The following is a 23,995-nucleotide window of genomic DNA, read 5'->3' as shown; positions in this document are numbered from 1 at the left end:
GAGCTTAGTTTTCCTTGTGCATGGCTGTAGAGTTGTGTTGTGCCTGTGGCATGAGGTGAGAGCTGTCACACTGTACCAACAAGTGCCCTGTGCAAACCCATGCTTTCAAATGCCAGACTGGAACCCTGGGGGAGATGTCCTGGGAACCAGGAGGTTTTGTATGAGGGCACAAATTGTAGCCTTTTTTTTTTTTTTGGGTTGAAATAGTAGAGTAGAGATGTTTTAAAATGTATATTGAATTGGAATATTTTAGGCCTTTTTTTTTTTTTAAGTTTTCCTACTTGTAACCCAAAACCTGTTTGGGAACTTGTCCCCTGGAGACAGAGGCCATCCCAGGAGCTGTCCCAGCCCTCAGACACAAGCATGTCCCAAGTGCAGGGGGGGAATGCAGGCAGCATTGATGGTGTTCTTCTTGTTCTGTGTCTTTGTTTTCCTCCCACTTTCCTTCTTTGGTAGTAATACCCTTTAATATGCTGTGACTCTTTTCATGTTTTGTAAGAATTCACAAATTGCATGGGTTTAGCATACAGGATTGTTATAACTAGGAAATCACCCATCTTTAGGAGGGTGTTGGCCAATATTGCACTCAACCAAAACTGGCAGAACCAATTTCAACACCATTCCTGCTTGTTCCTTTGTGTGCTCTCTGATGTATATTAACTTCATTATCCATCTTCCCTGTTTTAGGATGCAATTCGAAGCCATAGTGAATCAGGTATGTTTTCAAAAACTTAAATAATTTCTAATACTATTTTGATTGTTTATTTTCTTGTTCATGAATTATTTTTCTTGTTTCCATATTTAAGCCTCACCCTCTGCTCTGTCTGGAAGTCCTAACAATATGAGCCCAACTGGCTGGTCTCAGCCTAAAACCCCAGTCCCAGCCCAAAGAGAGAGAGCTGCTGGATCTAATACACAAGAAAAGAACAAAATTGTAAGGGTGGTAATATTTGTTTTAATTTAAAAAAAAAGTTAGATTAGGCTGGGAGTAGGGGTGTGTTGGGATAAATTTCTGCTCTTAAAAGGCATTAAAAGCTGCTGGTAGTGTTGGATTGCTCTGCACTGTGTATGTAGTAGCAATATAATTTGAACTAATTTGGGAACGATCACTATTGTGTTGGGTTATAAATGCTCAGAACTGAGTGTTCTGCATTGAAAATGAATTTCAGATAGTAGTGTGAAATTGTTTTCCAGTGCAGATTCAAGGATTACCTTTTAAATCTTCAGAGGTTGCATCTTTTTTATTATTTTTAGTATGTTTAAGGTTAGCCTTATTATCACTATTATCCCTGTGTTGCCATAGCTTCCGTAGAAAGTGGATATTAATAGTGCCTTCATTTTCATGGCAAGTTAGTCAGAATGGCTCAGGGAGAAATAGCTTTAGCAAAATGCAAGTTTTCCCTCAAATGTTTGATTTAAACTTAGATGATGGAGGGGGGAGAAAGAATAGTTAGAGTAATAATTAGTTATATTTTTTTCAAAATGCAAGTACAGTTGCTAAGTGGGACTCAACAGTTGTTACTCACTTGGACATCTGACATTTCACTCTCATCTTTTTGTTTTATTCCTTTTAAACACATAAAGAGTTCCAGAATTTTAGAATTTTGAAGAAGCCAGTAAGATTCTTAAGTATTTCAAATGGCTTTAAATAGTTGATTGTAAAATATTTGTTCTTCTTAAGATCTAAGATTAGGGTTTAAGTTTCTAGGGCAGAGCTGAGGATAACTTTTTAAAGCAGTTCAAGCCATCCAAGAAACTGGATGAGGAGAAAAAGAAAAGTCCAGATTGCAGGACAAAACCCTCAAGGTTTCAGGTCATATTTTTTGTGTGTATATGTAATACATTTGATTAAAAGGTAAGAGTAAAAACCGTGTCAATTTTTGTTCCAGAGGCCTCGTGGACAGAGAGATTCCAGTTATTACTGGGAAATAGAAGCCAGTGAAGTCATGCTTTCCACCAGGATAGGGTCAGGTTCCTTTGGAACAGTTTACAAAGGCAAATGGCACGGTGAGTTCTTGACTTGGCACCGTCTCACAGTGTTGATGTGGTGGGACAGCACTCCTGAAAAAGAGAATTTAATGATGCTCTGCGCTTTTCTAGCACCACAGGTAGTGGGTGAGAAACAGTAACTTCCTTACTGTAGCAGCACTGAAATTAAGGCAAAGAACAGACATTAATCAGACATTTCTATCATTCACGATTTTTCTGCTCTTCCCGGATAGAAGATTTATCCCTCCCCTTCCAAAATGGAGTAGTATCTAAGTCTAGAAAGTTTGCTTTTTAGATAAAGCTTTGTTAAAAAGGTTATGTATATATATACATATAGACATTTTAATATTTAAAGTTAATTATAAAAATGCTGAAGTTGGATAGCAAAATGTTGATTTACATGCAAATTAGTAGAGGTGTATTGTACACAAATTAGGAGTTTTAATTACACTGCATATTACTGTTATTTTGGAGAGGAGAAGAAAAAAAAGCTGCATTTTTAGTAACTTTTATGGTCAATGTATTTTCAGGGGATGTAGCAGTGAAGATACTAAAGGTGGTAGATCCAACCCCAGAGCAGTTCCAGGCTTTCAGAAATGAAGTGGCTGTGCTGAGGTGAGTTGGGGTTTCACTGCTAAACTCCTTTATTCCAAGGCTCTGTGTTTGATTCCCACCCCTCCTTTAAGCCTTTTTGCCCAATATTCTGTGTTTGATAGATACAAAAAGCAGATCTCCAGAGAAAAACGAAAACATTTATATTGACAATTCTGACTGTTGCTGTGGAGCTGTGAGACACAATCACAGCTCAGAGGCTTTCAGGGGTTCTTTGCTGCTTCTGAAAGTTGTGTTTTCACCTCAGTAGTGCAAACACCCAGAATTGTTCAGGTCACCTCGGGCAGGAAAAGGTGAGGATTAATAAATTCTGCCATAATTCTCACCATCAGAGGACTTGAACTCATACTTGATACTTTTAAAATTGCAGCAAAAGACTTTTTTTTTTTAATGCTTAAACATGTACTTTGATCTGAGAGCTTTTTGCTTTGAAATACTGGTTTTTTTAGTGTTTGAATAACTATCTGTGATGTTCCTCCTGAAACTGAATTCTTTAGATACATAAAAACCATCTTCTCATCTGATAATTCCTTCAGTTTATATAGACCCTTTAGTTTCCTCTTGACATTAATTTTTCTCTCTAAAGTTGTCACTCTTGCACAGCTTTCAGGATGATTCTGTTGTTCCAGTAACTCTTTCTAATACCACTTGCAAACGTGAATGTTGGTCATTGATTTCAAAACACTGAAATCTTCATGACGTCTTTTCCTTAAATGTTGATTATATATAACTTCTGTGGAACTAAAAAGCAGTATTTTAACTAAAATTTTAACCAAAAAACCAGCTGATTTTATTAAAAAAATATAAATTGGCAACCCTGGCGTATTTTTATTATTTGTAAAACCAAACTTTAGTCACATATCCAGCTTGGAAAAATTTTGCAGGAAACTCATGTTTTTTGGCCTTCAAAGCTGAAATACGTTCCTTCAGCCAGGAATCCACTTTTAAGGGCCTTTGAACACGTTTTTTATGGAGACACTGATTTCCCTGTCTGCTCCTTTCTGTTAGGAAGACTCGGCACGTGAACATCTTGCTCTTCATGGGCTACATGACCAAGGACAACCTGGCCATCGTGACCCAGTGGTGCGAGGGCAGCAGTTTGTACAAACACCTGCACGTCCAGGAGACCAAGTTCCAGATGTTCCAGCTCATCGACATCGCCCGGCAGACAGCACAGGGCATGGAGTGAGTGGGATGGACAGGCCTGGCCTTGGCCTTGGAGTGGGGTTTGCCTTCCCTTCCTCAAACCCTGGCATGGGGAGGCTGTGCTGAAATAGGAATGGGGCAGAACGGGCTGTGCAGCCTCAGCTCAGCACTGTTGGGGGAGCTGTGCTGCTGTTCAGTCATTTGTCCCTGGGGATTCTTCAGATCACAGGGTCAGGGAATGGGTTGGGTGGGAAGGGACCTTAAAGCCCATCTCATTCCACCCCCTGCCATGGGCAGGGACACCTTCCACCAGTCCAGGTTGCTCCAAGTTCATCCAACCTGGCCTTGGACACTTCCAGGGATGGGGCAGCCACAGCTTCTCTGGGCAACCTGTGCCAGGGCCTCCCCACCCTCACAGGGAAGAATTCCTTTCTAATATCCCATCTATCCCTGCCCTCTGGCAGTTAGAAGCCATTTCTCCTTGTCCTGTCGCTGTCTGCCCATAGAAATCCCCCTTCCTCCTTTTTATAAGCTCCCTTCAGGTCCTGGAAGGACCCGTGAGGTCTTCCCAGAGCCTTCTCTTCTCCAGGCTGAACAAACCCAGCTCAGTTCATGTCACTTATCAGTCACCTCTTCTGTATTTTATCTTGTATGGCTTGAGGTTGTTATAACACACTAAATAAGATCCTGTTCTAAATATACAATTAAGGGGTTTTTTAATTCCCCCTGTTGCTGTAACATTGCAGTGTTTGACAACCACTAATTCATCCTGCTGGTAGTTCTGTGGGATGAGGGAGTGGCTGTTCCTACTCTGCAGCTCCAGGACTCGCTGAGATACATCCTGCAGATGTCTGAGTTGACTGAGGCCCCACCTCACTGCTCTGCCAGCACTTGTTCTGATGCTGGGAGCACACAAGGTGCTGTCAGTGCTCATCCATTTTGTGCATCAGGACCCAGGTTTCCAGTCAGACCCCCAGCAAACTGGGGACATGTAAATGGAGAGGGTTTGTGAACAGTGCCCTTAGCACAGGGGACGGATTTCCTGCACAGGAGGCCAGCCCCAGTTCTGCAGGATGAGTGTGAGTGATGCCATCCCTGTGCCCGAGGTGCTGTCCTGCATTCAGCTCATTGTTTAGAGTCTCCTCCTGGTGACCAGAAGTGCCCTCATCCTGTCCCTGGACTCAGGCCAGAGGGGTGAGCAGTGGTTGAGTGTGCCATGAACTGCCCTGGGTGCTGGGGGTCCGTGGAAAGGCTGTTTGGGAGCAGCTTTGGGAATGACACTGCTCTGCTTTTCCTTCACAGCTATTTACATGCAAAGAACATCATCCACAGAGACATGAAATCCAATAGTATCCTTTCTTAATGGTCCTGCCTTCAGTGGGAGGGTGATTTATTGGTAATGGAGCTTTTGGGGGGGTTGAAATAGCTGTGTCATAAATATATATATATATATATATATATATAAAATAATGAGCAATTCCTACCGATGAGCAAGAAGCTGCTTTTTAGGGAGGACTTCCATAGGACACATGTGCTTGCTTTTCATACTCTTGGGGTAAAGATGTGCAACAGTTGGGCTCCCAAAGCGTCTTGTTTTAGTTAAATGGTGTTCGTGCAATTGTCTGGTACCCTGGGACAGGCTGCATCTTCCCTTGATGGGAGCAGTGCCTGCTGATCTGTGTGTGCACATGTGGGGCTTGGGACTGTTTCTCATGTATTTTAATATATTTAGAACACCTCATGTGACTGCCAGAAATGAAGCCAAAAATCTTACTTTAAACTCAAGAAAAGGCAGCCTTTTACCACTATATTTTGTGCAAAAATACAGATTTAGTAATGCATGTGGAGTAAAAATGTTGTGAACTGATGTCTTTTGCCTTTGAAAGTGCCTGCTTTTGGAGTTGCCAGGAACAGCAGGAATTGTGGCTTCCTTCCATAAAATCTGAACAGGATGTTTTGAAAATGTCATCATAAAAAAAATATGCCAAATTCAGTAGTTCCATAATGGGGATTCCCATTTTCAGTTAAACTAGAAATAGAATCATGTCAGTGTATAGGAAGTCAGGAGTTCGTGATTCCTGATAATGATTTTTGTGAAATAAATCAGCTCTGCTTCTGACATGGAAATTAGAGTCAGTCATGTTTATATTTCCGAATCATCTCTTTGAACTTAAAACATTCCTAAGTGAAATTGTTAAATGATATTTTAAAATAACCCCAGCAAAGAAAGTGCTGGCTATCAATCATAATAGGCAGATCTGTTAAGGAGATAATTACAAGTAGTACAGAATATTTCCAGTTAAAATAGCTACACTATGGTTAAATCTCAGGAGATCTGCCAGAGAGCTTTATGTAAATAGATTTATTTTATATTTACTTCTACTCGTAGGTTTGTTTGGTTTTTTGTTTGTTTGGTTTAGGGGTGTTTTTTTTGAGTTGTGAGACCTCTGTGCTGTTTCCTTTTGTGTCTTGTGACACCAGTTCAGTATTTAGGTACCTGCAGGCATTGATGGTAATTAGCATTGTTGATTTCTGTCCTAACTCACCATAAGGATAGATGTACAAATAATGCTGAAACATCTGGTCTGGTTTAGTCTTAAATGTTAACTTTGTAAATATGGATGCCATAAACTGCTTTTCCTGTGTTGAAGATAGAGCTTGCAGCAGGTTTAAATAAAACAATCAGCAATATTCTTGGATAGCGGCTCGTGTTTGTGATCAGCAGACACTTTGTAGCCACGTCAGAAAATCCAGAGTGGTTTCCTCAGTTTTGCAGAGTTTCTTTAACAAGTCTTTAGATATATTTCTGCACGAAGGCCTCACAGTGAAGATCGGAGACTTCGGGCTGGCCACGGTGAAGTCGCGCTGGAGCGGATCCCAGCAGGTGGAGCAGCCCACGGGCTCCATCCTGTGGATGGTGAGCCAGCCCTGCCCTGCTCCAACCCTGCCTTTGGGCCTCTTGTGTTCTGGCAGCTGCACACTGTTTGACACCTTAAACCTCAATGAACGTGCTCTGAGTACTGTGGAGACTCTCCTTGCAGTTGTAGGTTGAGTTAAGATTGAAGCACGGAGTGCTGGAGTGTTCACTGTGCAAAGGGACACCAGGCACCTGAGGTTTCTCCTCTGGAGTGTTGGAGGTATTTAAATACTTAGGGCTGTCAGTGTGCCAGGAAGTGTCCTTTAAAAACATCAGGATGCTTGGCCAGGATTGGTTTGTGCTTTGTAAAATACACACAACACCTGAAACCAAGTTACAAGAGCAGAAATTTTTTCTTTTAGAAACTTATTACAGAAAGCCAAATTTTTTTACAGCTTTCAGTAAAAGGATTTAAAACTAACCCAGTGGATACCTGAAACAGATCTTGGGGAAAAAACCCTGCATATTTGTTCTTTGCAGGTTTTTTCCCATTTTAATCATTTGTAGCCCATCTTTGCTGAGCTGTCATCACATAGAAGGGGAGGTTGTTTCCGTTTCCTTGCAGGTTGCTCTGATCCCTTACTGGGGTTTTGTTGTGCTGTTGTACTTCAGTGCTTTGCTCAGTAATTCTGGGGGACTTCATTAGGGGAAAAAAGTCTCAGTCAATGGGAAAGTTATTTGGATTGTTTCTCTCTGGTTTTGTTCAGTCATTCAAAGTTGTTTCCTTTAAGCTGTTCAGCTTCATAATTGTGCTGTGTTTTGCAAAGGTGCTGCAGTGCTCCTGCAGCTCTTCCCTGCTCTTCAGTCTGGGCTGTTTCCTACTTGGCTTTCATGAAAATGTTTTGATACGGATGTTATAAAATACCAAGTCTGTATTGGGATTGTGTGTTTTCCCCCTTTAACAGGGATACCTGTTTAAGAACTGATGGATAAAGTCTCAGGCTCAGCTCTCTGAGCCCCAGCACTGACCTTTTGATGGCACAGTGCCCGCTCAGCCAGAGCCTTGCTCGTGTGCCCTCAGTGTTTAACCCCCTCCTGCTGTGTTTGTTCCCTGCCCAGGCCCCCGAGGTGATCCGGATGCAGGACAGCAACCCCTTCAGCTTCCAGTCAGATGTCTACTCCTATGGAATAGTGTTATATGAGCTGATGACAGGAGAGCTGCCCTACTCCCACATAAACAACCGAGATCAGGTGAGGAACACACTGGGACACAGCATTTGATTTCTGGGTATTGCACATTTCGCAGGATAAACACAAATGCAAAACAATTGAAATGTTATTTATAACCTGCTTTGTTTCAGCAGCAAATCTGTGTTACTGAATGTTGATTCAGTATTGACAGGGACAGTTACTCAACGGAAAAAAATTGTTTTTTATAAACATTGTAAGTGCCCTGTGAATTTATTCACAGGTTAAAGCTTTAGGTACCTCAGTAAAATCTTGGTTTATACATTTGCATTTACGTGAACTTTCCCTTTTGATGTTAAAAATGTTGTTCTTGTATGTTGGATTCTGTGCTTTTTACTAAGGCAAAAAAATAGTGCCTATTGTCAGACCTTTAAATATGGAACGTTGGTGTGATTTAGTCTTTCCTGGGCTGTAGTCACCCAACCAATAATGGTAAAGAAGCACACTGAGGCCAGAACCCCCAACTGTTCTCTTCCCATGAACACTTCTCCTGGCTTAGCCAGTGCAGAGCCAATGCTGCAGGGCAGGAACTGTGGGATCTTTGGGAGCTGTTTTGATGATCCTCAGTTGTGGTTTGTGGTTTTGGTTGCTTTTTATAAAATTAAGATCTTCTAATGAGAAGTGTGTGTGTATGGAGATTATGGGGGCAAACAACTAGATTTTAGCCTCTATTAGTGACTCTTATAATCTGTAATAATTCACAGTCAGTGTTGTAAGTAGAAGAGGCCACTTCTGTTAAGCTAAGGAAGTTGTTTCTTATTTTAAGGTTGTCTACAAACTGGGCCATTGGAATATGCTTTAATTCATGATATTGAAATTATATGCAAGTTTCAATAACCATCACTGTTGCAAAACATGCAGCAGCTGACCCTCACATAAGTTTTCAGGAGGGACAGAATATTTCCAGGAGAAGAACACAAAGACATTATTTAGGATGAAAATCCTAAACAATGACCATATTAACCTGGATTAAAACAGAATAAATATTTTCCAACACTAATAACATCTTTTATTGTTTGTCTCAAAACAGTCCATTTCCTTTTTTGCTGCATTAGTTGTGATTAGTTCTGATGATCTCTTGCAACTGGCAGGCAGCTCCTTTTACAACATGACTTTAAGGTTGGACTTTACGATCTTGGAGGTCTTTTCCAACCTGAATGGTTCTGTGATTCAGAGATCCCTGAACATCAGGTTGTCACTGTAGACTCAGCAGAAGGAGCTCCCATGTCCATGTCATGGAGCACCAACAGCTCCTTCTCCTGCTGAGCCTTCCAAAGCCCAGCATTCCTGGTGCAGCCCCATCCTACCCTGCACACAGCGGGACCATCAGCCTGGTTAACTCACTGGGACAATCTGCAGGGCTCTGGGCTGTCCTTTGGTACTCAGATTTAATCACCACCAGTGAAACCACTTCCCTGACTTTGGTTTGTGCTGCTTCCTTGTTGTTCTGCAGATCATTTTCATGGTTGGCCGAGGTTATGCTTCCCCAGACCTCAGTAAACTGTACAAGAACTGCCCCAAAGCAATGAAGAGGCTTGTAGCAGATTGCTTGAAGAAGGTTAGGGAAGAACGACCTCTGTTTCCACAGGTAAGTGTGTTTTGTGCACAGGAGTTTCAGGGTATTGTATAAATAGCCATTAGCACACAAAAGAATCTGCTCAGGTGAAAGGTTTGGGTTACATGAAGTGCAGCTTGGTTCTTATTTTTGCCTTTGTTCATAACCCAGCTCCTTTGGCAGTTGGTATTTTGGTTCTGCAAAGGTCACGAAAAATCGTGACTCATGAAGCTGAGGCTGTGCCAGGTGACCCACTTTAGAGAGAAGCAAAAACCCACCCTAACACAATTAAAATCAAATCTGTTTCTCTGTATACATTTTATTTTAGTGTAGGTTTGAGGGAAATGAGAGACAACTCCTCCTTTCCTTCCCCACAACTAAAAACAAGCAAACAAAATCCACTGGGGGATGGAAATTCATGTAGCAATTTTTGGTATTTTTACAAGGGATACTTTACCTTTTTCTGTCACTATGAGGATGGGGAAGGTGCTTTCTTATTAAATAGCTGGAATTAAATATCAGCAGATTTTGGAAAAAGAACTTCTTGCTGTTTTAAACAGCTTGTTTAAAAAGTTCTTTCCAACAGTTCTTTGCAAACAGACTGTCAGGCAGAAAATGCAGTTCTTTCCCTGTTACTCTGCTGGGATCGCACAGATGCTTGTGAATTGACTGAGAACTAATGGAAAACCCCTTCCCACCCTCTGACCCTCCCTGAGGCTCCTCAGAGCACAGCCTGGCTGGTAGAGGTGGGTTATTGCAGCTGCAGGGTTGTGTTCAGTGCCCACAGAGCACGTTGGCTGCTCTGCAAGATAAGCTTAAAGCCAGAACTGAATGGAGTTGGAAAGGAACTGAATGAAGGGATGAATGAAGGTTTAAGACTGACCTAGGCAGAGCTGCCTCTCTGAGCAGCCCCTAACTGGGTGTGTTCCCCCAGATCCTGTCGTCCATCGAGCTGCTGCAGCACTCCCTGCCCAAGATCAACCGCAGCGCGTCGGAGCCGTCGTTGCACCGCGCGGCGCACACGGAGGACATCAACGCCTGCACCCTCACCTCCTCCAAGCTGCCCGTCTTCTAGGCCTGCCCCTGCCCCGCTCGGGGACAGGCACACAGGGACACTTGTGCTCTCCGTGCCTCGTGCCCAGACCAGTGCCAGAGGGATCCCTGGTCCCCTCGTCCCAGCAAGCTGCTAAGGATCCGTGCTCAGCCCTCCCGGCCTGCCCTGCCGTGCCCTGGGCAGGGACAGACTGCAGATCAAGAGATCTATTACTGGTTTTTTAATAGATGCACTTGAGCCTTACTTTGCCCACGCCTGGAAGCAGATGATGTTCCTTTGGCAGTGGTTCTGGACAGGCTGGATCTGTGCTGAGGGGGTGTTTTCCACAGCCAGGGTGGCTCTGAGGACAAGGTCGTGGTGCTCTGATTGCCCCATGCCACGTGCCACCTCGAGGTGGGGGAGCTGTGCCTGCAATGGGTCTGCAAACAAGACTGAGGGAAGAGGAAATAACTCTGGAAATCAGCTCCTGCCCTAAGAGCTTCATCAAGCCAATGAAATAAGTTAAAATGCTAATTCAACACGAAATAGTTTTGCAATAGTTTTGCACATAGAAGAAAAACTCTTGCAAAAGAATGGAATCTGTTCTGAATTGTCCTGCTCAGAGAAGGAAGCAGCCAGTCATGGTCATCCTGAGAAGCCTCACAGCTGACTTTGGTACTAAGGTCCCTGCAGCCCAGGAGGTGGAGAGTGTGGAAGCACAGCCTTGGGGCTGGCAAAGGCTGAGGGACATTATCCGTCTGCATCCCATCGGAAGCTGTCGTGCAAGAGATGCACTATCAAGAGGAAACTGAGCATATACAGTTTTTCTTGCTGATTTGGGGTTTAATTTTGTTTTTATTGCTCCTGAGAAAATGCATTTATTGTAAGCCAAGGTTCCTCTGATTATCTTATTTTAATAAAATAAATTAAATTTTAGGTGTATGATTCCATGTCATCATTTAATGCACTACTCCATAGTTCTGACTGCTACATCTAGACTTGGAAAACTCAGAAAATGATATTCTGAGTACTTTTTAAGAGAGTTACTATGACAGGTAATAGTGCAAGTAAAAACACACTTGATACAACAACCTCTCTTTCCCATCACTCCCATGACAGGACAATTCTTACTGTAATAATCCTTCAGCAGCATCTACTCAAACCCACACTGATGCCTCTCAAGCTGTTTCACTGCACCAGTTTTGCTGTTTTCTCTTGTTTCTGTAGGGGGAAATGAGGGTTTTGTCTTGGCTGAACTCCCTGGATGACAGAAATAGGTGCTTTAATCTAAAAATTGGGTTTTTTTAAAATAGCACTCTGTTTAAATATGTTTATTAGGGCAAGGATGGAAACCCAGATGGTTGGAATGGAAGTTTGGGATTTTGCCTTTCTCCGTGTGCACAGGGGAGTGGGGGCCCTGTCTGAGCAGGAGCAGTGAGTGGTGACTCAGAGGCTGTCACCTCCACCCCAAATGGTGTCAGTGGGGACAGCTGCTGTGTCCAGCTCTTCTCTGTAATGACCAGACAGACACTGCAGGTTCTTGTGTGCAGCAGCAAAACCCCACAAAGTGCTTCTGAAAGTGGGACTTGAGCCAGACACAGACTTAGAAATAATATCTACACTGTCTGGACTTATGTGGCCAGTCTTTGCGAACAAAGATTTTGGGAAAGGGCTTTTACCCTTCGAGCCTGCGCAGTGGATTTTTTAGGTGAGACACAGTGTTTGCTGAACTGAGCCCACCCTTTAATCCTGGGGCTGAGCAAGCTCGGACGGTGGCAGCGAGGTCCTCAGGACGTAGGTTTGTTTAGAGTGACCTTCTCTTAGATGGATGGCCTTACAGGGCTGAACGAGCTCCATCTGCCCGGAGGAGTTCCCTGACCGGGAATCGAACCCGGGCCGCGGCGGTGAGAGCGCCGCATCCTGACCACTAGACCACCAGGGGACTTAGAACATTCCATAATGTAACAAGAAAGGTGGAATATTGATCCTTAGAGTGACCATAAACTTTGCTTGCTAAAAAGTAAACTGAGACTTGAGGGAAACTGCTCCAAATGGTTCTGCATGGGTTTTAATAATACTCTTGGTATTTTAACTGCAACTCTCTCTAATGTAATTTATCGGTAATTTTAACTTCATTATCAAAAGCTTAAAGAGGGGGAAGAAAAAACCCACCAGAAATGCTTGAGCTGCTTTTTACTTTAGCTCTAATTTCCCAAAAGAAACCATTAACTCTTGATTTTTAACAGATTCTGTGACTCTTAAAACATTTAAATATACTTGATAAATAGGCTTATTTTAAGTAGCACTTGATGTCCAATTAAATGAAAGCTCCTAATTTAGAAACTCCAGACCTTTTAAATCTTACTGCTCTTTAATTTAAACTTCTGTCTATGTTGTCCCCAGGTAGCTTTGGAAGACAAGTTGCCTTCTTAATTTCAGGTCACTGCTCTCGGGGCAAAGTCAATCAGGAATGTCTTGTTTAAGGTAAAGAACATCCTTTCCATTGACTTTTTGGATGTATTTTATTTCTTTGTGGAAAAAATATGTACAGGAGCACCTAGAAACAAATTTCAGTGGGAGGGTAAGGGCTGTTGTGAGTATTTTGAAGTAGAAAGTATGTTTGGGCAGGTGCTCTTGAACATTCATCTTATTGTATGACATCTCAGTGATGATTTTCCTTCATCTTTGTAATTAGTGATGACCAGTTGTACTAACAGGACTTCAGTGAGACCTTTGCTGTGCCTCCATGGGCCAGTTTTGTAAAGCAGCTGAGAATTGGTGTTTGTTACAGACACAAGGCAAGGCCTGACTCTGCAGTAAGTACTGCTAGAAATTAACTCCAGGGGGAAATATATCTGGGCAAGTTCCATTTCCCAGGTCAGAACAGAGAGCAAACCTGGCATGTTCAGTCCGGGGGAAGTGTTGGGCACAGAGAGGGCAGTTCTCCCGTACACAGGTGCTGGGCTGCCATCCAGGACCTTCTCAGCTCCACTTCTGACCCAGAAAAGCCAACCAGCAGTGGATAATCCTGGGGTCACTAACCGGGTACCACTGGCACGTGTTTGAATCACAGATTAAGGTTCCTCCCTTTTGCCTCACACCCAGGGGAGGTACCTGGGTGTTCCCACCTAACCCTGAAGGAACATTATCCACTGACCTTGGTGTTCCGTGGCTCTTCCCCTCCCCTGATGGATCAGGAATGTCACCATCACTGACCCATGGACATGCAAACTGCACCAACCAAACCTCAGCGCTGGATCCACATGGGGTGAGATCTTTCTACTTTGATGTTTCCTTTCTCTTTCTTTCTTTCCTTTATACACTTTCAGAAGTGTTATTGTTATGCCTTTATGTTGCTATATTAATATAGATAATAACCAAACTGACTCCATCACTGCTTTCCACTTTAACGGAATCGTTCTAAAATAAACCCTACATATATATATATATATATATATATGTGCATACACACACACATATATATTTACAGACGCTGTTCGTTCATTGTGGTTTCACTCTAATCCCAAGGGATGTATTTAGAGAACCTGAGCTCCCCTCCCCTGCAGGGCTGGTAACAGCTCAGGTGTGTTCATGCTGTGACTCAGCAGCCACTTCACCTGTGTCCAGACACAATTCTTAGTTTAACTGCAAAGTTCATGCAAATGACTGAGCAGAATCAACTTTGTGTATCAAATTTCACAATCTAACTCCCTTTGCAGCACAAACATGAATGCCATTTTTAACAAAACCAGAATTCAGTAAACTCTGTTCACTCAGCAGAGATGTGCCTAAATCCCTCACCCCTGCTGTGCCTCCGACATCGCTGGTCTTGCTCTGGAAAAGGCAGATGGAGACAGAGAGCAGCTGCAGAGCCACTCCCAGTTCTGGGGCAGGACGGTGGATCTGATTACTGACAATGCCTTTCTCTCATGCTGCAGTTTCCAAGCTCCAGTTTGCGCTGTAAGTTCAATTTAGCTCTGCCTTGTGACACCAGTGTTGCTCTGCTCGAGTTTCTGAATCAGTGCAGCTGCATTTGCTTTACAGCAGCTGCTCCAAGAGCCACTTCTTGCCTCCCTGCACTTCAGTTTGCATAAAACAAGGGTGGGAACCCAACTGGGAGTGTCTGGGAGAGCCAGGCCTTGTCCAGCCCCACTCCCAAGACATCCACCCCAAGAGTGCAGTAAACTTTATCCTGAACTCTAGGTACTGTCTGAGGTACAATGTGTAAGGTCTTAAATCTCAGGTCTCCTTTTTAAGGAGAAAAATGTACACTAACCATTGTTCCCAGTGGGTTTTGTAGTTATACATTTAGTTGATTTAGTGTAGAAAACAAAAAAAAGCACCCAAACTCTATTTAGCAACAGTTTTTACCAGCTTAAGCTTTACCTGGCACTGTATTTACACTACCACTCAGCTCACAAGACAGCATATGTTGGGCCAGAGAGGGAGAAAACCCTCTTGTGATTAAGGGATTTTTTTTTTCCATGCAGTCAATTTATTTTTTTTAAATATATTTTAGTATTTTTGTTGCCATACAAAAACTATCTGAAAACTTCACCGGGACTGCACAGTAAACCACAGGGCACTTTTGTTCTACCTGTGCTGCAGAGGGTAAAGGCAAGGCTAATCAATAGCTGCACTGCTGTGGGTGGAGGGCTGTGCTGCGTTCACTGGGCAGCAGTGGGGTCCTCCTCAGCCCCCGAGAGGTGCATGAACAGCTCCCCCAGCTCCGTGACCTGGTCCGTGTCCGGCGCCGCCCGGCTCTCCCTGTCCTCGATAAAGTCCCACAGACGCACCGAGTTGAAGAACTGCAACAGAGAGAGATGTGCCTGAGCAGGAACCAGCCCCAGAGCTGAACTCTGCCCTGGCAGCCCTTCCTCAGCAGAACAGCCCTGAGTTGGGACTGCAGAGCTGGGTTTGTGTGGTGAGCTCAGGGTGACGACCCCTCTCTGCACGAAGGGGGGAGTGGACACAGCCAGCACCAAATGCAGGCCAGGACGAGTTTCTGAGGAGGCTTTAAACCTTTTTAGCTGCCCTTAGGGCTAGCTCTGTGCAGGCACATGACATGAGCTTTTAGCAGTGTGGCTGAAAGCTGTAAGGGCAGAATTGCTGCGAGGAAAGGTGTGCCCTGAGAAGGACTAGCTGAAAAAATAGAGCAAATATTTTGCTGTTAAATGAGGTGCATTTTCCTTCCCCTAAGAACAAACCTTTGCCCCAAGGGGCATTGAGAGGTGCTTTTTCCGCTTGTCCTGCAGGGCACAGCACATTCCCAGCAGCCCCTGCTCCCCGCAGAGGGTGCCAGAGCAGTGCCCCAGCGTTGCTCACCCGCACTGTGCCCTCGGAGCTCAGCTGCTTGCGGGGTTTCTCGGGCTCGGCGCGGGTGCCGTCGGGGTACGCGTGGAGGTACAGACACTTCCCGCCAAAGGGGCACGTCCCCTTCCCTTGCTCAAAGTACTTGCAGGGCTTTTTCCTGATTCAATGAGAAGAGAGAGTTACTGCCTCCAGCTGGGGAGGAAGGAGCTGCAGTTCAGTCCCCAGGCTCAGCCTTAGTGATGCTTCAGTTCTCACACCCAGAGCTTTGGCCTCCCCTTCCCTCAGAGCAGCCAAAACAGAGGGCAGAGATCACTGAAAGCAAACAAACACATAAAAAACCAGCATCATAAATCAAACAGACAGTTTCCTTTTAAGCTGTGGAAGTGAAGGATGTTCAAAGTGCACCACAATGGGCCAATCCATTGCTGTTTTTCTAGGATATCTTTTCTCCTGCCTTTTCTATCACTATATTTTTAAGAACCAGTTCCCCTCCTCGTCTCCTTTGACAATTCTTTGTTAATTTATGTTTCCTCATCTTTGTTGTTCAGCCAAGGTGTCCAGGCTGCACAGCAACTTGTCACAGGGTTGATCTTTGCACAGTTTGTACAACAGTACCTGGGGGGGGTTGGATTGTTCTACAATGAACACAGCTGAAGAGGAAACTACAGGGAAAATGCAACGGAACTTGTTAATATGAAAATAGTGATGGAACTGATTCCTAAGACATAGATACAGTCTATCCAATAGCAACTACATGGAGCACAAAGATCAACCCTAACAAACAGAATACCCAAACACTCAAACAGGTTTTTCCAAACTTCCAGGTTTCTTGGTCTGACTTTTTTCATCCTGTGTTGGCCTGACTCCAGCTCTTGGCTTAGACTCCACTTCAGCAGCATCTTATTAGCATTTTTTCATTCCACCAACACCAAATCCTCAAATTAAACTAACTGCCAAGAGCTCTATCCATAGAATTTCTGTACCAAAGACATTTTACCCATAACCTGTAATATATTAGTCTTAGCTGAGCACTTCAGCAAAGCCTCTTTTTACACCCTCTCCTATACAACGGTTGACAAGAGTCAAACTTGACTTCCAAGACCACCTACACCTCTATGCAGTGGCACAAAGGCTGACCCTGCTGGGAACAGGGCTGTTTAAAAACTGTGCTGAGGCTCTGGAGCACAACTGACCACCTCAATCCAAAGTCTTTAGGAGCTAAAATAAACCAAACCAGTGATGGGGGATTGAAAACAACCCCTATCTGAAGAACTGCAGTTTAAGTGCTTAATTTCATTGAAATATTTTGCCTACTAGAAGACAAGATGCTGGGATAAGTCTTTCATGGAGCAGCACTGCTTTCAACTCTTCTGCTGAGCTCTACAGGTCTTCAAGCAGCTGAGAAGCTGCAGCCACAGTAAGATGGGTCTAAATAAGGCCCATTTTTTTCCTGTACTCCTATTTAAAGGTGGATGCATATCACAGAATAAAGCTGCAAACCATCAGCAAAACAGACCAAGCTCACTGGGGTCAGGCCCAGCTCTGCCTGGTCACCCTAAAAACAGGGAGCAGGAGATAAGAAATGGTATCTCCCTGCTCTGTGAACCACAAAGCCCTCACACATCCCAGGCAAGCACAGCTCTGCAGAGCTGCTCCAGCACTGCCCTCTCCCCATGCTCCCAGTATCCCTGTTGGACAATATAAGGAATGCAGTCCTGGAGTATCTGCCATTTCCAGCAGACATTACAAAAGCTCCATGACTTTTTATCCCATATTGCAGGAGACTATTACATTTTCCTTCCCTGTTTGTTCTCAGTAACAGTCCAGGCAATTGTGTCTGAGGGATAAACAGAAGCCACGTAAAGCCAGTTCTGGCAAGTGAGCTGAAATAGCTTCAACACTTCAGAGCACAGTGAGGTTGAATAATTTCTGATCTACAATTACAGGCCAGACCCTTTCATGGCAGCCACAAAGTTAAGCAGAGGAGTGAGCAGAGATCAGGAGTTCTCTGGACAATGGGCTGGAATTACATGAAGTTCAGAAATGCAGGCTCAGTGACTGACTGACCCTTGGTGCATCTAAAGAACAACACACAGTGTGTTACTGAACTTACCCCACTCCCTGCTTAAAGGCTTCAATCAGCTCATTCTTCTTCTCCTGCTCCTCCACCCAGTACACACTGGGGATGACAAACTCGGAGATCACTCGGCACTCGGGGCACGACCTGAACAAAACAGTGGTGCCTGTTACCTCTGCTGCTCCCAGGAGGGACACCCTCCCAGGAGGGACACCCTCCCTACACGTGCCAGCAGCAGCGTTTTCCGAGGGAAGGGGCTGGTCTGTCACTCTGAGGCAGCAGCTCCTCCTCCCATGTTAGCACAGCACACTTTGGGGTGCACTGCTTTGGAGTTTCACTTGAAATCATCCAGCTCAGTGCAGTCAGGGCTCCTGTTTGGTTCTGGACTTGAACAAAAGCAACAGGTATTTCCTCAACGCACAGAAACCTGTATTTGCCAATCCCAGCAGATCAGCAGAAACAAACTGTCACTGCTCTGTGAGTGCTGCAGCCCCCCTGCAGCAGGAAGCCAAACCAGAGGAGAAACACAAATGAAGGTGTCTCAGCCTTTGGAAATGCAATGAGCTGACGTTCACTTCAACGAAAGTTGTAATAAAAGTTGTGGAGAAAAGTCTATTTTGGCAGAAGAATGAAAATATTTCCCATCTTTTCCTCAGCGTGTTTGTAACTTAAGAGAGAGATATGCTCAAAAAAGGAAACTGATTGGATGTTTTAAATTCTCTCACCTGAGGAGGAACATGTTTGGAACACATTTTTTATTGAGCTAGAAGATGAAGGCATATACTCAGACACAGATAAAGGTGTGATTAGTGGGACCTTTACCTGGAGTAAGCCACAATTTAGAGAAAAGTCCCATAATGAAGCACCTACACAGGAAAAGGAGTTGCTGTTCTTGCACACAGGTCACTGTGAGGGGCAGAGGTTAACGAGGTCCCAGCTGCTCCAGAGCCCCCGTGTCTGCACTCTGCCCCAACAACATGGACAGGACCAAACTTTTCTCACATAGAGCCAGAGCATTAAGTGAACTGTTACCCAAGGACACCCCAAGTGTCCTGCTGCTCTTGGAGACAGCTCTTATAGCCAAGTCCTGGGACTGGCCAGGCCAGCCCTTGAGCTCTCTGCTCATATTTCCAGCTCCAGAATCCCTGCTCAGCAGTTTTCTTTGAAAGCCCCTCAGTGGCAGGGCCCAGGAGAACACTCACTTGATGATGGGGTTCTCAAACTGCTTGGCACACCTCCACTGCCGGATGCAGGACAGGCAGTAGGTGTGGGTGCAGTTGGACAGGATCCCAAACCTCCTCTCCGAGGCCGATGGTTTCTCGTACACCACCTCCATGCAGATGGAACACACCTTGTCCTGGCTGGCCTGGAAGGCAAAGGCCTTCTCCATGTCGTGCTCAAACGTGGCCATGCACATCTGTGGGGGACAGAGGTCAGTGTCAGTGCACTCCCTGCCAGGCTGGGACAGAAGTGTCTGAGGAAAGGGTCTGTGACAGCAAAAACACACAACACTCACTAAGGGCATCACTCCTACCCATCATCATTTCATTTCAAGAACATTAAATCCAATCACTTATTTCAGCCTTCAATGTTCTCTGCAGCTTCAGAACTGTCAGAAATAAGGATGCCTGAGCACTCTTCATTTACCCCTTTCTGTATCTCTCATGGAACAGGTATCGAATCATTTAATGCTTCAAACACCTCGAAAAAACATCACATTGAGGGTCCAGAACAAGTGCCACACTCAGGTTGTTACTCTGATTATTATTAAGGCCACATTCGCTCACTGGATATTAAGTTTTAGGCAGCTAAGGCATTAGGCTCTTATTTCAGGCTTTCCTCCAGCACTTCTCGTCCCCACGGTGACAATCCATAACCACAAGGTGAGCTGCTGCTCATACCTGCACAGTTTTACCTCTTTACTTTTCAAAGGTCTTAGGGCTTGAAAAGTAATATAAATTTACAAGACTTCAAACTATAATCATAATGACAAAGGACATAAAATAATTCCCCATTAGTAGCACGTCTGACTAGTGCAGCTCCTCATCCAGCACACAGCTCTGCTTCTGAGAGCACCAGTGCCTGGACACTGACCCAGGCACCAAGCAGCTCCTGGGAGGAGGGAGCATTCCTGCAGCAGCACATCTCAAAAGTACACACAGACTGCACAAACCCTGAGCTTTTTAACCCCTTGGATTCTGCTCCTGCTCCTCGCTAGCCCTGATGTAAACCTGGTAGCCAGGAAGAGGAACGAGCAACCCTTCAGCCCATCCTTACCCAGCCAATGCCTCACCAATGCTTGCAAGTTCAGCCCCAAAATCTTTGTGCTCCCTCCCATGTGTCCCCACTTGCCCGTGCCCTGGGTCCAGCCCCAGCCAGGAGCAGGTGCCAAGCTGCCCCGGCAGGGCCATCCCAGAGCACAGCAGCCCCAGTTCCTGTCCCAGTGTCCGTGACGTGCACCGAGGCACCGGCTGACCCGCAACGGGCATTCTGGCAGAGTTTCAGTGTGCTGGGAGAGGGCTGCAGGCCAGTCTCTGACAGGGATGGAACAGGAAAAAACGAGGTGATTCCTGCATCACTGCTCCCAGTTAAGCCCCAGATGCTTGAACACACCACTATTAGAGCCATTCTCTAGCTGGATAAGCAATACAATGGCAGCTCTTTGGGACTGGCTCTGCTACGAAACACTGTAGAGCCAACACCCAGCCCTGCAGTGAGCCAAGCCCCCCAGGGTGCCCTGTCCTTACCATCTCATGGGCCCTCCTCTGCTCGGGGTCGTGGGGGTGCAGCACGTGGAGGCCGCAGATGTCACACAGGTCCCCGTGCAGGTACGGGCAGCGCTCCCCGACGGGGCACGGCCCCCGGGCCGAGTAGGGGCACAGCTGCCCCCCGGCCCCGCAGGGCACCTCGGGCCCGGGCTCTGCCAGCCCACTGCAGATGGCCTCCAAGTACGAGTGGGGCTTCACCTCCAGGCTCTCCGCAGGCTCACTGCAGCTCCCCCCGTCCCCGGGGGCGCCCGGTGGCGGCTTCTCCTCTCCTGAGCCGCACAGATCTGAGGGGACAGACACAGGCACTGCACGGCCCAGGGCACTCCACAGCCTCTCCTTCCCAGGAGCAACAGCTGCGTTTGCTTTTTTAAAGTTTTCTTCTCAATGAAATCTCATCTCTAAGCTCCTTCTGCTCACAAATCACAGGAATGTTCCCAAATTACCTACTGAAAAGTTCAATTGCAAGATTTCTTCAGTTGCTTTCTGTTTACAAATAGACTAAAAAAATCACAGAATCATTTAGGCTGGAAAAGACATGTGAGACCATGCAGTCCACCCTGTGCCCGATGCCCACCTTGTCCCCCAGCCCAGAGCACTGAGTGCCACGTCCAGTCCCTCCTTGGACACCTCCAGGGATGGGGACTCCACCACCTCCCTGGGCAGCCCCTGCCAATGCCTGACCACCCCTTCCAGGAAGAAATTCCTCCTGATGTCCAACCTGACCCTCCCGAGGAGGCCGTTTCCTCTTGTCCTGTTGCTGATTGTCTGGGAGCAGAGCCCGACCCCCCCTGGCTCCACCCTCCCGTCAGGGTGGACAAAATCCCTCAGGGAGCTCAAAGCCAGTCCCTCCACAGGCCACTGGAAGGGAGGACAGGCACGAGTGTTCCGAGGTAGGAGACTCCATCGGGCAGGAATTCTCTGTAGCTGGCCATGGAACTCAAATAATCAAAGGAGGACACCCCCCCCCCCTGCCGCCCAGCCCCAAGGACAAGCACGGCGCCCTCCCACTCACTCCTGTCCCTGAGCACCAGCGTCCTCTTCTCCCTCCTGCTCCGGGTGCCGGGGCCGTGCTCCGGGGGCTGCCGGGGGCTCAGGGGGGCAGCGGGGGGCAGCGGGGCCGCGGCCCCGCTCGGGGCCGGGAGCTTCACGTGGTCGTACCTGGGACAGAAAAGGGGGTCACAGCCAGCACAGGCGCTGGGGACGAGCACAAGGGCAGCTCAGGACAGTGTCCAAGGGGCTGAGCCTCCGGCAGGGTCCCGGCCGCGTGTGTCCCACTCCAGGGGCACCGCTGGGCCCGCACTGGCCGTGGCGGGTGGATCTTGTCACCCCCACACCTCCCCACTCCCCAGGCAAGCAGCACTGGCCCTGTGCAGGAAGGAGCCACAGTTCAGCACCTCCTGCAGGCAGCAGCACCCAGACCTTGTGCTTCCCCACCACGGGAGAGGATGCGGAATCTCCACACAGGAGATAAAGGGCTTCTGAGTTCCTGAAGGACTCAAAACGTCCAGTAAAACTATGGAAACACCCTCCAGCAGCAGAGCAGGAGCACCCCGGGCAGTAAAGGGGATGGTCCAGTAAAGCCATGGCCATACCCAAATGCTACAATATTTTTCATGGGAACAAAAATATTGCCCATCTCTGATTCTGGTGCTGTGCTGAGGACCTGCAATGCCCACAGATACTAAGTGCCCAAACTCCAGCAAAACAGCTGGATCAGAACCAACCCCACTTTGCAGCCTTTTGAGTGACACAGCCCCCAGCCAGATCCCACACAATTCCAGGGCAGCTGATGGGAGCTGTGGGAATCACTGGTGTCCAACCCCCTGATCCAGTCTGGCACATGAACCAGGCAAAGGGAGGGAACTCTACAGAGAGATCCCTCTCCCAGGTGCAGGTACCTCTGGGAAGGAGCGGGGCACATCCCTGCTGTACCAATGTACCAACATCAGCCCCTGCACTGTATTTCCCAGAGCATTCCTCAGGGAGTTTTAACACAAAGGCTCCAGGGAAAGGTGTGGAACTGCTCAGCTTTCCAAGGGGGCACAAGGAGGGGGCTGTGCCGAGGCAGAGCTGGAATCCCAGGAATTGTAACTGGGATGTACGTGGAGGCGGCTCGAGGACAGCAGCTCCCAGGCTCTCCAGGGACATGGAGCCAGCCCTGCTGCCAGAGGCCATTCCATGTGCAGCTGCAGCCCTGCTTTGGGCATCCAACAGCTCTTCCTGCGGGGAGACCTGGATGAAAAACACACCTGAAACCTCAAGTTTCACTTCTACAGAGTAAAACAATTGCTGAAGCCACACCAGAGCAGAACTGTACTGCTGGATCCAAAAGCTGGTTGTGGCTGTGGCAAAGCTCGCGTTCAGTGACTGGTTTAACTCTCCTCGTGCTCCTGTCCCCGCTGTGCCCCCCAGGGTGTGGGGTGGGCGGGAGCGGTGCAGGGAACCCGCCGTGCCGTGTTACCTGCAGCGGGAGCCGTAGGCGCACTGCCCCCGCTGGTAGTACTTGCAGACGGTGGAGGACTTGCTGGTGGACAGATCGTGTGAGAACAGGCACTTGCTCCCCTCCCGACACACTCCCTGCAGGAAATACCTGTGGGGGAGGAGACGGCTCAGGGCGGGCCCTGCTGTAGGGACAACACAGAGCACCCTGGTTTGGTTAGGTTTGGTTTTCCTAACAAGATCACGGAGGTCTGAAAAGCCAGCGAGTGCCCCCTGTGCCCGATCCCCGCCTTGTCCCCCAGCCCAGGGCACTGAGTGCCTTGGACACCTCCAGGGCTGCGGGCTCCAAACCCCCTTGGGCAGCCCCTGCTAATGCCGGGCCACTCTTTCTGTGGAGAAACCCCCCGGTCACTCGGACGGGCCTTCCTGCCCCAACCTCGCTGCTTTCCCGGTACCACGCCGGGGGAGGCGGGACTGGGCCAGGGGTGAGGGGGTGTGAGGGGCGAGCCGGGGGGGGTGAGGGGAGTGAGGAGAGTAAAGGGACGTGTTGGGTTGTGAGCGAGTTCCAGGGGGGTGTGGGGGAGTGTCGGGGGGTGAGGGGGGTTCGAGGAGGTGAAGAGTGTTTTAGGGGTGTGGGGGGAGCGAAGTTGTGAGGGGAGTGTGGGTGTGTGAGGGGCTGAGGGGGTGCTCTGAGGGGGACCCGGGGGGTGTCCGGCCGGGCCGGGCCGGGCTGGGGAGGCTCAGTGCCGCGCGGGGGCTCCGTCCGGGCCGTGTCCGCGTGTCTGTCCGCGTGTCCGTGCCTGTCTGTCCGTCCCCCCTCTCACCTGCACGTCACCTGCTTGGTGCTCATGGTGCCGCCGCTCTGTCCACCCGGCTGGCTCCCCGCGCCGCGCACGCGGGTTCCGCGGGGCGGGGGGCGTGGCTGTTGCCCGGCCCCGCCGCCACTGGGCGGTTGTTC

At 47.3% G+C, this 23,995-nt stretch overlaps 2 protein-coding genes and 1 non-coding gene across 7 annotated transcripts in view; 1 reads left to right on the top strand and 2 right to left on the bottom strand.

The window, feature by feature from the left end:
• RAF1 (Raf-1 proto-oncogene, serine/threonine kinase) overlaps positions 1 to 11,382 on the top strand; it is a 38,125-nt gene extending 26,743 nt beyond the window's left edge. For all 5 annotated transcript variants that reach the window (XM_039383408.1, XM_039383409.1, XM_027748477.2 and 2 more), the window contains 10 exons: positions 688 to 715; positions 807 to 934; positions 1,890 to 2,007; positions 2,520 to 2,604; positions 3,610 to 3,786; positions 5,050 to 5,096; positions 6,546 to 6,664; positions 7,724 to 7,855; positions 9,306 to 9,440; positions 10,342 to 11,382. In XM_039383408.1, the coding sequence (XP_039239342.1) occupies positions 688 to 715; positions 807 to 934; positions 1,890 to 2,007; positions 2,520 to 2,604; positions 3,610 to 3,786; positions 5,050 to 5,096; positions 6,546 to 6,664; positions 7,724 to 7,855; positions 9,306 to 9,440; positions 10,342 to 10,482 (1,110 nt within the window). In that variant the 3' untranslated portion in view covers positions 10,483 to 11,382. The remainder of the gene's footprint in view (positions 1 to 687; positions 716 to 806; positions 935 to 1,889; positions 2,008 to 2,519; positions 2,605 to 3,609; positions 3,787 to 5,049; positions 5,097 to 6,545; positions 6,665 to 7,723; positions 7,856 to 9,305; positions 9,441 to 10,341) is intronic.
• Positions 11,383 to 12,310: 928 nt separating this feature from the next.
• TRNAE-CUC lies at positions 12,311 to 12,383 on the bottom strand. The gene has a single exon. It is a non-coding gene; the product is annotated as a tRNA-Glu (tRNA).
• A 2,406-nt stretch (positions 12,384 to 14,789) lies between these two features.
• Positions 14,790 to 23,944, bottom strand: MKRN2 (makorin ring finger protein 2). Its single transcript, XM_027748531.2, has 8 exons — positions 23,862 to 23,944; positions 23,060 to 23,188; positions 21,611 to 21,756; positions 20,578 to 20,882; positions 19,033 to 19,247; positions 17,867 to 17,977; positions 15,766 to 15,910; positions 14,790 to 15,248 (listed from the first exon to the last, which is right to left on the bottom strand). The coding sequence occupies exons 1-8, from the start codon at positions 23,885 to 23,887 to the stop codon at positions 15,108 to 15,110; spliced, it is 1,218 nt and encodes a 405-aa protein (XP_027604332.1). The 5' UTR covers positions 23,888 to 23,944; the 3' UTR covers positions 14,790 to 15,107.
• Positions 23,945 to 23,995: the final 51 nt, after the last annotated feature.

This window comes from Pipra filicauda, unplaced genomic scaffold (assembly GCF_003945595.2).
Source record: "Pipra filicauda isolate LSUMZ 115617 unplaced genomic scaffold, ASM394559v2 scaffold309_size868695_pilon, whole genome shotgun sequence".
NCBI lineage: Eukaryota > Metazoa > Chordata > Aves > Passeriformes > Pipridae > Pipra > Pipra filicauda.
This window is presented reverse-complemented; position numbering and strand designations above follow the sequence as displayed.

Bases quoted from the DNA above. Each gene is read 5' to 3' on its own strand.
- MKRN2 (XM_027748531.2), bottom strand. From the start codon at position 23,887: ATGAGCACCAAGCAGGTGACGTGCAG. The intron at 19,248-20,577 runs GTAAGGACAGGG...TGTCCCCCACAG, and splicing joins AGAGGAGGGCCCATGAGATG to ATGTGCATGGCCACGTTTGA. The intron at 15,249-15,765 runs GTGAGCAACGCT...TCTCTGTTGCAG, and splicing joins GCTCCGAGGGCACAGTGCGG to TTCTTCAACTCGGTGCGTCT.